The sequence below is a fragment of the Mytilus californianus genome, unplaced genomic scaffold (genome assembly GCF_021869535.1).
Source record: "Mytilus californianus isolate M0D057914Y unplaced genomic scaffold, xbMytCali1.0.p SCAF_2, whole genome shotgun sequence".
In the NCBI taxonomy this organism is placed as follows: domain Eukaryota; kingdom Metazoa; phylum Mollusca; class Bivalvia; order Mytilida; family Mytilidae; genus Mytilus; species Mytilus californianus.
The window spans coordinates 36,305,134-36,318,252 of record NW_026262668.1 but is presented as its reverse complement, the minus strand read 5'-3'; the positions used below and the strand labels follow the sequence as shown (position 1 = coordinate 36,318,252).

At 33.1% G+C, this 13,119-nt stretch overlaps 1 protein-coding gene across 1 annotated transcript in view; it reads right to left on the bottom strand.

The window, feature by feature from the left end:
* Positions 1–9,406, bottom strand: part of LOC127729807 (cyclic AMP-dependent transcription factor ATF-6 alpha-like) — a 43,883-nt gene extending 34,477 nt beyond the window's left edge. Inside the window, exons 1-2 of the mRNA XM_052237715.1 lie at positions 9,267–9,406; positions 2,488–2,573 (exon numbers count right to left, since the gene is read on the bottom strand). Coding sequence (XP_052093675.1) covers positions 2,488–2,573; positions 9,267–9,339 — 159 coding nt within the window. The 5' untranslated portion in view covers positions 9,340–9,406. The remainder of the gene's footprint in view (positions 1–2,487; positions 2,574–9,266) is intronic.
* Positions 9,407–13,119: the final 3,713 nt, after the last annotated feature.

The following is a 13,119-nucleotide window of genomic DNA, read 5'->3' as shown; positions in this document are numbered from 1 at the left end:
CCAAACATAGTTGACCTATTGCTTATTGTTTCTAAGAAACAGTCTTAAACATGAAGAAAACGTAACATTGACCAATGAACCATGAAAATGGGGTCAAGGTCAGATGAACCATGCCAGACAGACATGTACACCTTACAATCAATTTAGGCATTAAATATAGTTGACCTATTGCTTATAGTATCTAAGAAACAAACTTAACCATGAAAACTTAACATTGACCAATGAACCATGAAAATGAGGTCAAGGTCAGATGATACCTGCCAGACAGACATATACACCTTACAATCCTTCCATACATCAAATATAGTTGAGCTATTGCTTATAGTTGAAGAAAAACCTTCCCTAATATAAAGCTTTTAAGAAGTAAGCTAACACCGCCGCCGCCTCCGGATCACTATCCCAAAGTCGAGCTTTCTGCGACAAAAGTCGCAGGCTCGACAAAAACTTAACTTTGACCACTGAACCATGAAAATGAGGTCAAGGTCAGATGACACCTGCCAGCTAGACATGTACACCTTACAATCATTCCATACACCAAATATAGTAGACCTATTGCATACAGTATAAGAAAAACAGACCAAAACACAAAAACTTAACTATAACCACTGAACCATGAAAATGAGGTCAAGGTCAGATGACACCTGCCAGTTGGACATGTACACCTTACAGTCCTTCCATACACTGAATAAACTAGACCTATTGCTTATAGTATCTGAGATATGGACTTGACCACGAAAACTTAACCTTGTTCACTGATCCATGAAATGAGGTCGAGGTCAAGTGAAAACTGTCTGACGGGCATGAGGACCTTGCAAGGTACACACATACCAAATATAGTTATCCTATTACTTATAATAAGAGAGAATTTAACATTACAAAAAATCTTCACTTTTTTTTCAAGTAGTCACTGAACCATGAAAATGAGGTCAAGGACATTGGAAATGTGACTGACGGAAACTTCGTAACATGAGGCATCCATAAACAAAGTATGAAGCATCCAGATCTTCCACCTTCTAAAATATAAAGCTTTGAAGAAGTTAGCTAACGATGCCGCCGCCGCCGGATCACTATCAATATGTCGAGCTTTCTGCGACAAAAGTCGCAGGCTCGACAAAAACTGTCTATAGATTCATGTACATTAATTAGAACTTTGCATGAGAAGTTAGAACTTTAGTTTTCATAAAAATTACATTAATTTTGATAACCCCATCAATATGTGTGATTAATTTTCAACATAACTTTTGTATTGATAAAAAATTAATTAAGAAATACACACGGTTTGGATTTGCCGAAAAAATTGTTCTAGTTTGATCTGAACTGTATTGACAAAATTTGAAATGAAAAGAAGATGATTGAATGTTTCATACTACAAATAGCCTAGACATTCATCAATATACAGATACATCAGTGCTCAAGATTGATTATGTAGAAAACAATGATTTACAATGTAAATTGCACAATAAAACCTTTAAAATTAGTTGACACAAACAACTGAAATCTTGATCAGAAGGAAACAATTTATGAGGGTCTGGATGGCGATGTCATCATTTCTGTATTCTTTAATTTTAAAACTGTTTTTCTCTATTTAAGAAATAATTCCTTCATGTCATGCTCTATGCTCATTCAGTCAGGGGTACTACTTGTACAAGTAATTTTTATTTACTTAAAGAAGTAAATATTAATATACTTATATAAGTAAATTTGTAGGATACTTATACAAGTGTATTTTATTTACTTGTATAGGTAAATAATTTTTTGGCTTAGTTATGTCCCTTAGACATTCAGACTTTTTTACTTATACAAGTCAAAAAGTCATCCAATCTTCTTTTCCTGAATTCTTAGGACTTCTTTGCTCTTATAGAATTCTTAATTGTCTGTCCTTTGAAGATGTCTTTACTAATCATTTAAGTGTAATTTCATGGACAATGAAAATCTCATTTGTCTGTTATCTTCAGAACACTGCTCATTTACTAGCCCCCAAGGGGCAATTTTGAAGGCCATTTGAAAGACATTACTGAGAAGTATAATTAAATAAACCATCATTTGACCATTATCATAGTGAAAAAAAATTATGCAGATACATATTGTCATGTTAATGTACAGCATGCTTTGATTTGAGTTGATACTACTTTTTGAAAGAAACCAACTTGTCGCAGTTGAATAAAAAATGCAGAAGATATGCTCAAATACGGTAGTCACATGACCTCCATTGTTGTTTTAAGAAATTGGGTCATACCGGGGTCAGCTTTCCGACTTATAACACATTGTAAAGCTGATCTATTCGAGTGTGAACTTTCAAAATATTATTTAAGTTTGTGTATTTCTTAGGTGAAACATGACTTCTTAAATTGTCTGTTGTAAGTATAGAAACAAGCTGGTCACACAGAAAACTCCTCTCTCAAGAAACTCAACAGGCCCAAAAAATAATAGTCATGAATAGTCACCTTTAGGATAGGTTGACCTACATTTTAAACAAGTAAAACTTACAGGAAAATCATCAGGTAAGTCTGTCATCAGTTCACTGGGATAGTTTTCCATACCCAGTAAATCATTGAGATCCATCGTTGTATTTTCTGCAATATAACAAAACATATGTTTATTTTTGGGAAAATATCACCATTTTTTTGGTTGCTCAGCTATGGGACAATCTCTTTTTACTCAGATATGATGTCTGTTAGATATTACAGACATATATGTAACACTCCCAAACGTGTCCATCCCCCCAAACGTGTCCGATTCCCCCAAACGTGTCCATTCTCCCCAAACGTGTCCGTTATATTCAATATTGCCCAAACGTGTCCGATTTCATAACCCCCAAACGTGTCCGATAATTGTTTTTCGCCAAAACGTGTCCACTGTTAAACGCCAGAACGTCTCACGTCTTTTAGCGCTAATACATATACAAATGACATCAATAACGTTTACGGCAATTCTATGATGGGGGACACAGTTGATGAAGTGGTCATTTATTATCATTAGTTTGTTCAATGCCGGTTGTTAATGATTATCATAATTGCAAATTTAATCTGTAACATATGAATTAACTTTTGACTGAAATGCAAGTTGCAAGTATTGCATTCTGATTTAGAGCGAACATACAAATAATTTTAGTACAGTTGAATTAATCGTTCACCAAGTGAATTATTTTGTACTAATAAATTCTGATGATGCCTTTTATATTAAACCGAATATTGCACGGCGGGCTTTCCGCAGAATTGACTTCCCTTTTTTCAACAGTTCTGGTATTTTAAAAACTCTTCAAATCAAAAGTTTACTGTTTATCAGGTTTTTTTAATAAATTTTAGGTTTCGAGCATCACTAAAGACACACAAACAAGAGACATAACGTCCAGTGCCAAATATTTCATGCATTATTTGAACGACATCATGTTAACAATAAATACTGTACATAGGTTTTATTATCATACCGGGAATTTAGGATTAGGCCTAAATTTTTACGGTTATTCGGGATTAACACTAGTTGGGGTTTTAATCTAAAAATTTAAGAGCCAGTAACAACCAAATTTTTTATGACTTCAGTAAGAAACTACTTCAATCTCCGTTATGTAAGAGGCCGTTTTAAATAAAAGTTGCGGAAATTAAAAAAAAAAGAATGTTGCCTTCCAAAATACAACTGATGGCACCATGAAAGAGTGAATTGCTACACAGGTTTTAATGCGCAGAGAGAGTGACATTCTCCCTACACGAGGTATTTGATTTAATATCTACAAATGAACTGAGCATGGCTGCTTACATTTACATCCAACATAGCCGAACATATTGGCACTTTTACTCAGATTATACTGCCGGTTAAAAAAAGACCTAAAGTAATTTATTTGTATTTTTTTAATGAAATAGTAAAATGTGTATACGTTAATGAAAAAGCAATATAACATACGAATTTATAATATGGACACGAATGATAGTTCCAGTAAAGGAAAAAAATTAAGCTTGATATGGACACGTTTGGGGGATTGGACACGTTTGGGGTATCGGGCACGTTTGGGTGTTTATACAAATGACACGCTTTGGCGCCCTTTGACATTAAGACATGTTTTGCAGTTCAGTGACGTCATGTGGACACGTTTGGGGGAATCGGACACGTTTGGGGGGAAGGACACGTTTCTGAGTGTTACATATATATGAACAATAGTTGTTACAGATGAGATCCCAGCTAAATAACTGTCAATTCAGAAATGTTTGCAGTGGCGGATCCAGGGGGGATGTTCAGACCCCCCCTCTTTTTTTTTTTACTATCAATGCATTTGAATGGGGACATATAGTTGGAACCCCCCCCCCTCTCTTTATCCTGGGTTGGGAACACCCCCCCCCCCTTTAATAATGGCTGGATCCGCCCCTGGTTTGCATGCATTTGTGTTGAACGACAGACACAAATCAACAATAATTTTATCCAAATTTAAAATGTGAGTTTTTATTTTTTTGAGACTTTACCCATGTTACATGTCGCATTGCTTTCAATCATGTCAATAAAATAAAACACCACAAAAGTTTCTGAATTCACAGTACAATTCTGTGGATGAAGAATGCACAAATGTCACAAATCAGACAGTGTTAGGATAACTGTTGTCCTGCATTTGGTAGAATTTCCTGCATACGTTGCAACATCCATGATTTTATGGAAAAATTCAATATATTGTCTAACCTTGGCATTTCTGCACTTAAACAAATTAAAGTACAAACCAAACAAATCTAGCTAGAAGTTAAATATGTTAAACACACATTAAGATTGATGTCCAAAATTAGAATATTATACACTGTGACACAATTTAGTTATTCATGTGCATCATAACATGTACAACTTCAAATAATTATATAATTTCAGTTAATTATAAGGACATTTGGTGTTATCTCAACAATGTTTTAATTTTCTAATAGCATGAATATCATTAATCGTGTTAAAATACTAAAACAATAGCATTTTCTTATATACAAAGTACATGAATACATAGTTAGTTTCCAGGTCACCACAACATGCACAAGGATTATATATTTTCATAAAAGTTTCTGGATCTGAGAAAGACTTCCTACTGAACACAGGTCGTTCATAGAATCATAAATAATTAAAGCTGCTTTAACATTATGTTGAATCACAGTCACCTGATTTTCATTAATGATTGAAATTCGTGTAAAAAATAATGTTTAAGCTGGTTTTATTGCAATAAACACAATAAATGATTGAAAATTCAGGAAAAAAATAATATATAAACCTGGATTTCTAGCAAAAAATGATTAAAAATTGAGAAAATACATTTTTATATCTGACCTTTATGCATACAACAAATGTGTTAAACATAATTCCATCCCCCCCCCACCCAAAAAAAAAAATATTGATCACTGATTGCTAGAAATTCAGATGACTGTGGTCAAATCTACATGTATGAGATCAATGATAAAAGATCATTAAAGACTTACATACATGTATTCAACATCACTGGGAAAATTAAACGAGACAACAATAAGATGTCAACTAACAGTTACAAAATCAATAAAATTCTTTATGTACAATTTCCCTGGTCTCTCATCACAACCATAAATGGATTTTACAAAAGCATGCAGAATATGGGAGATTTCCAAACAAACAAATATCATTTTTTTTATTAAATATTTTAAGTGTTTTTACAAAAAATGTCAAATCTAACATCATGAACATTTCAACATCTTTTCTTTTTTTTTTTTTTAATTTGGGATCTGACGGTAAAATATTTAATAATTAAATAAGAAAACAATAAGTTTTCACGTAAATATATGGATATGTAAATGTACACTGCCATTTTACTTCAAGAAATGTAATGATTTTCTGATCTTTTCCATGTTCTAATAGACTTGGAGAGATTTTAAAAATTTATATTAAATGTTGACAATATTGATTCAGATTGTATGTTTTGTGTACATTTTATATACCGGTACCTGGAAATCAATAAAACTTTCATTTAAATTTATTGCAGTAATCTGGTTATATTGCTCATGTGGTTAGATTAATCTCCCAGGAAATGCATCATGTTTTTCTTCCTCTTTGAATATATTTAAACTTAAACGGATAAAAGGTTAATAAAAAAAGAGAGAACTCTATGGGAACTAACTTTAAGGAGGACAGAGGAAAAGAGTTGTGACGCGATGCAAATTATGTTCGATGCATATATCTAATTTGTCTCCTTGATTACCCTGGTGCTATCTAAAAATCCTGGGGAGAACACTGACATTTGTGACCTCACATTATGGAGGTATTTACAATTGGGCCAAAAAATAAATTGAAATTGTTTGATGTTGCCTACTTAGTTAAAAAGCAAAGCAAAATTTTATGACACAAATTGTTTGAAAAATTTTTTTTCAAAGATTTCTTCCTGCTCTATACATTTTCTTGTGTAAAACATGTTGTTGGCAAAAAAAAATTAAAGCCCTACCTACCTACCCAACCCTAAAAGGAATGGGTATACGTAGGCAACATCCAACAAAGAATTTTCTAAGGGTGGCCTTTTATGCGAATGTTTCTGCGGTTACTTAAAACCACATAAGTTCCAGCAAAATATTGCATCACAATACAAAACATTGACAAGGGTCATTCAGAGACAAAATCCAGCTAAATACCAATAAAATGCTCCGCTGGGGCGCAGCTTGATATGACCGCAGAGGTCGAACCCTGAACAGTTGGGGCAAGTATGGACACAACATTCAAGCTTGATACAGCACTGAATTTGGATTGTAATTAAATATTTGACACAGCATAGGTTTCTGACACAGAATGAAAGTGGTCTAAGAACTTAAAAATTTTTAATTTACCTATTCAAACCATATCATTATTATTTGCTTTTATATATAAATCAGAAATAACCAATTTAAAATGAAAAATTTTAAAGAAAAAAAAAAGGAAAAAAAATCCCCCCCCCCCCAATTTTTTTGAACCCCCTTATGATGCATCACCCCCAAACTCAATCCCAGCCTTCCCTTTGAGGTATGGTACCTTGCAGTACAATTTCAGAGCGATCCATACTCTTGAACACAAGTTATTGTCTGGAAACTAGAAAAATGCTTGTTTTTTGGCCCCTTTTTGGCCCCAAATTCCTAAACATTAAGGGCAATTACCCCCAAACTCAAACCCAGCTTTCCCTTTGTGATATGGAACCTTGTAGTACAATTTCATAAAAATCCATACACTTACACACAAGTTATTGTCATGAAACTAGAAAAATGCTTGTTTTTTGCCCCTTTTTGGCCCCTAATTCCTAAAATTTGGAGGCAATTACCCCCAAAATCAATCCCAGCATTCCCTTTGTGATATGGAACCTTGTGATACAATGTCAGAGAGATCCATACACTTACACACAAGTTATTGTCATGAAACAAGAAAAATGCTTGTTTTTTGCCCCTTTTTGGCCCCTAATTCCTAAAATTTGGAGGCAATTACCCCCAAAATCAATCCCAGCATTCCCTTTGTGATATGGAACCTTGTGATACAATGTCAGAGAGATCCATACACTTACACACAAGTTATGTCTGGAAGTTACAAAAATGCTTATTTTTGGCCCCTAATTCCTTAACTGTTGGTACCATAACCCCCAAAATCAATCCCCACCTTCCTTTTGTGGTATTGGACCTTATGGTAACATTTCATAGAGATCCATTCACTTAAACTAAAGTTAGAGTGCAAAAACTAATGTGTCTTCGGACGACGACGAGGCCAACGTCATACCAATATACGACCACAAAATTTTTTTTGTGGTCGTATAAAAAGTGAAAAGACATCTATGGAAAACTAAAAATGTCTATGTACAAATGAATACATTATATATCATGACTAAATAAATACACTAATTGTGCATTGTTGCAGAACTTTTAAGTCTTTTTCTAAATAGTAGCTATAGGATTAGATTTATAAAATTGGAATACTTTTTCAGTTTCAGAAACAAAAACTTTAATTTCATAGACATTTTTTACATTTGGATTTTCTGGTTTGTTCTTGTTGACAGAGTCAAGTAAAATTGATCTTTGATATTGTCCACTCATCAAACATCTGGTCTATTCAGATGGTTAATTGTTGTCCAGGTATCTATTGTCCACACCAATCAATGATCATCAATACCATTTATATTGATCCCTAAGGAGGAACAACTCAAAGGATTTCATGTTCTAACATATTATTATTTTGATCTCTTTTAAAGTGTACAATGTACATGTACAAGACCAAAAGCCAAATTACATCGATGTTATTAACTTTTAGTCTAACAAAATAAATTTATAGCATTTTTAAATCTTGAGTGTTGTATGTAAAGAGTAGTCTGAGGTTTAAACATTAATAATACCTTTGGCTTTAAAAATAAAAAAAAATCATTGCACTTTTTTTTGTGATTAAAACCATATTCTTCTTTTTCTGAAGGCAAGTTCCATATATTAATTTTCAGACTAATACATGTTAACTAGTAAATTTTTACAGTTATTATACAATGTATTTGTATTAGATCATGAAATACTAATAGTTAAATGCATCTGTATTTGAATCACGTCCCTTTTGTGCTCTTTCCAATAAAATATTGTATTGTATTGATAGACATAAGACATTGTTATTTTACCAATCATGACCATGGGCCATTGTCAGGCAAGATACATAAACATAAAACAATAATTATTATAAAACATGCAAGAATAAAAGTATTCATTCAAAAATACACAAAGAAATAAAATTAAGTGTGTAGTATAATGAGGTCAATTTTATAAAAATATAAAATATATTAAAAGGAAGCAGTGAGGAACTTTACATCACCACAATGCAGGGGTCATTTAAATTTAAAACCAGCTACAGATATATATTATAAGAACTTTTGATCATTATCATGATTATTATCTTGATGCATGTATAATCTAATTAGTCTTTTGGGTATAAATAAATATATTTTACTTTCAATAACATGATCGTGAGATTTCAAAAGTTACTGCAAATTTCTAATCTATAAATGTATACATGTATGAACTGTAAGGTGTTAAACGAGTGGGGAATTCCCAACCCATTATAAAGTTCAACAGGATTTTATATTATTAGGTAAACAAAACAAACAAAAAATAGAGCAAGACAATGTCATTCATATAGAAATGATGATTGTATCGTAGTGTATACAAAATATAAAACACACAATTATAATGTATTTTAACAATGTTGATTTAAATATTTTTACAAACATTTTTCGTTCAACATTTTGACTGTTAGTGTCATATGTCATCCAACTTGCACGTTAATTTTGATAGTATTGTTCTTACCCCAGTCATCGTTTGTGAGTAAGTTGTTGGAGTAGAATTTTCTGTCAACTTCGGACACAAAATCCAGTGTCATAGTTCAAGATTTAGATATGAAAACATCAATAAAAATAATAAGCGTGCTTTCCCAGCCAAGCCGGAAGTAGTTGGACACAAAATAATTTCCCCAATAACCAGTAAGCGGAATTTAATCATGTCCTAACACGAACCAAAGGCCGGTTCAGAGTGCAAACTGAGGTTGGAGAGTGGTATACATGTGTCATGCTTATTCAAATATATAAAAAAAAAACTACTATGTTAAGAAAATCAATTAAGATTAAAAGCACATCTAAAAATTACAGCATAAAAAAATCTAAACGCATAAGTATATTACTACAAAATTTTAAAGCATTATCTTACTATAATCCCGAGATTATAATGTTTTAATTTCTACTGTAGAATCATAGACTTATCGAAATTTTCAAAATAAATGTGCAGACATGTCCTGGCAAATTTCAAGTTTTAGCAGTTGGGGAAAAGACACGTAATAAAATCCCATATATACATATTCAAAATGCTGATCCGATTTTCATGGACTCGGTTAGCAGATTATCAGGAACTACGAAAATAGATTTGAAAAACATTGATCAACAAAATTTTAATCTGCTAACCGAGTCCCTGTGGTGAAGTCAACCGTAAAACTTCTTGGCATTGACATTGATTATCAGTTTAATTTTGATACTCATTGATACGTATCGTTTTTTTCAATTCTCATGTTTTTTAAGTACTAGAGAGGCGAAAGATACCAAAGGGACATTCAAACCCACAAGTCGGGAACAAACTGACAACTCTATGGCAAAAAAATCCCGAAAAACGACGAAAAGACGAACAACAGTATACATAACACAACATAGAAAAACAAAGACTGAGCAACACAAACTTAACAATGTATTTGTTAAATAGTATGTAATAACAACGCTCGCTAGCACTTTTCAAATAAGTGTAAAAAGAAGGAGTTATGGTATGATTGCCAATGAGACAACCATCCACCAAAGTTCAAATAAAGTGGGTGTAAGCAATTATAGGCAACCGTACAGCCTTCAGCAATGAGAAAAACCCATACCGTATAGTCAGCTATAATAGGGCACATATGTTTTATATGCTACACTTACTTACTAATGCAGAATTATTTTTGAACCAAACATAAAAGTTAACCAAGTACTGTGAAAAAAGGGACAATTAAGATTATGATGAAGTTTCATATTTATGTTTAACTGTTTTGCCGTTTACAGTGTATATTCTGGGACTAGCACATTATTTTTTAATGGTCTAAGAAACACTGCAATTTGAATACAGATAAGAAAAAAAATCGGTAACTGTCTAATATCGAGTCAGCCAGTGCGATTGTTCTTTTCTCCAACTCATTGCGGATTGGAGTAATTATAGCTTATGTATAGACCTTATCGCTATTTTGGAAATCTGACCCGAGAATCTGCGCCTCTTGAACTATTGACGTCATACAACAATCACTTTTACATTGTGGCGTCAGATATTTTCTATTATGACGTCAAAATTTTACGGGAACCTTTGTGATGTCCAGTAATGGCGGACAAATAGCGATAAGGTGTATAGAGAAAACAAATTTCTAAAAAATAAGGCGATGCAGTATATGGTTCAAATGACTTGGATTTACGATGATCTTTGATCAGTCAGATAATTACATTTTCAAAAGTTAAAAGTGTTTTAAACGCTGACATAAAGAAGCTTATTCTATCTCAATATAGAAATAAGATGCCATACAATACACCTTATCGCTAATCCCGCTTGACCCGATAATCAGTCCCGCTCGAACTTTTGACGTCATACAACAATCACTTTTCCATTGTGGCGTCAGATATTTTCTATTATGACGTCAAAATTTTACGGGAACTTGTGTGATGTACAGTAATGGCGGACAAATAGCGATAAGGTGTATGAGACGAATATCCAAAATAACAAAAGGGCAAGGATGGAAACGATTATCGGTCAACGTACGACCTTCAACAATTAGAAAAACCCGCACCATATAGTAAGCTATTATAAAAGGCCCAGGGTAGCAAAATCTGATACAATAAAAAAAAACAAAAACAAAAACAACGCAAAACAAACGTGACAAACGGGCAGTCAATGACAACCATTGGATTACAACTCATAACTAAGGATAAGCACATGCAGAAAGCAACGGGTTTATCAAAAATAAATGACACTGATTTCTGCGTGTGCATACTGATGTGCTATTTCGGATGTTTCTAGTATAACCTAAATCAAAAAAATTTAACGCTCAAACCAACAGTTTGGTAAGCCAAAAAATATAAACGGATTTGCAATATAAAACTAATATTGCCCCTACATAAGATGGCCTGGGTGGGGTGTCTTCATTTTTGTATTCTTTAATTTTTTAGGCCATTTTTATATATCTATTCTTTATCAACTTTGCCATTATTCTCTATTCTTTATATTCTATATAGTACCCCAATCTATTCTAATTTTATGAGGGTATATTTTCCTCTATTCTTAATCTTTTTGGCCCATTTACTGTAGTGTTGGCCTATTATCCAGAATCTCTATTCTGTAAACACGATCCAGATCATCGCAGTAGCATAGCAATGGACTAAAAAGTGGGGGAATCATGAAAGTGATAAGCAGAGAACAAATAGCCTTTCTTTCATCTAGTAGTTAGTGGCCTTTCATTTTTTATTTTCAATAACTGAAAAATGTCGACCAAAAAGTGGGGGAGGGAAAAAAACATAATATTCCCCCCTACCTCGTTACTACGCCAGTGCCTCATAAAACTCAACAGACACTCCACAGACAAAATGTATCATCAAAAGCATTGGCTACTGGGCAAATGGTGATATTCGGAGCTTGATGTCACGGTGGTAAAGACACCTGTGTGACATATAAACACATCTTTTGGCCTCTTATTTTCTCTTGGGATTAATTTGTGTTTTGTAAGCTCAACTTTCCTAAAAGGAAATGTGAGCTTTAGCCATCACTTGGCGTCAGTCGTCCGTGGTCCGTCCAGTGTTAACTATTTCAAAGATCTTCTCCTCTGAAACTACTGAACCAATTCCAACCAAACTTGAGCTGAATGATCCTTAGGGTATCTAGAATAAATTTAGTGTTTTATTTTCTGTTTCGTCAAAAAACATGGCCGCCATGGCTAAAAAAAGAAGATAGGGGTAAAAAGCAGTTTTTGGCTTATATCTCAAAAACTAAAGCATTTAGAGCAAATCTGACAGTGGTAAAAATGTTCATTAGGTCAAGTTCTATCAGCCCTGTAATTTTCAGATTAATCTAACAACCCATTGTTGGGTTGCTGCCACTTAATTGGTAGTTGTAAGGAAATTTTGCAGTTTTTGGTTATTATCTTGAATATTATTATAGATAGATAAAGATAAACTGTAAACAGCAAAAATGTTCAGCAAAGTAAGATCTTCAAATAAGTTTTATGACCAAAATTGTCAATTGAACCCTGAAGAAGTTATTGCCCTTTAAATTAATTTTACACAATTTGTTTATCATGTTTTCTAACTTTTTTTCTTCTCCTCTGAAACTTCTGAACCAAATTAAACCAAACTTAACCTGAATCAGAGACATATAATACAATTGTATTATATGTCTCTGCCTGAATGATTCTTAGGTTATCTAGAATAAAGTTTGTGTTTTCTTTTCTGTTTCCTCAGAAAACATGGCCACAATGGCTAAACATAGAACATAGGGTAAAATGCAGTTTTTGACTTATATCTCAAAAACTAAAGCATTTAGAGCAAATCAGACAAGAGTTACAGTATTCATTAGGTCAAGGTCTACCTGCCCTGAAATTATCAGCCAAATC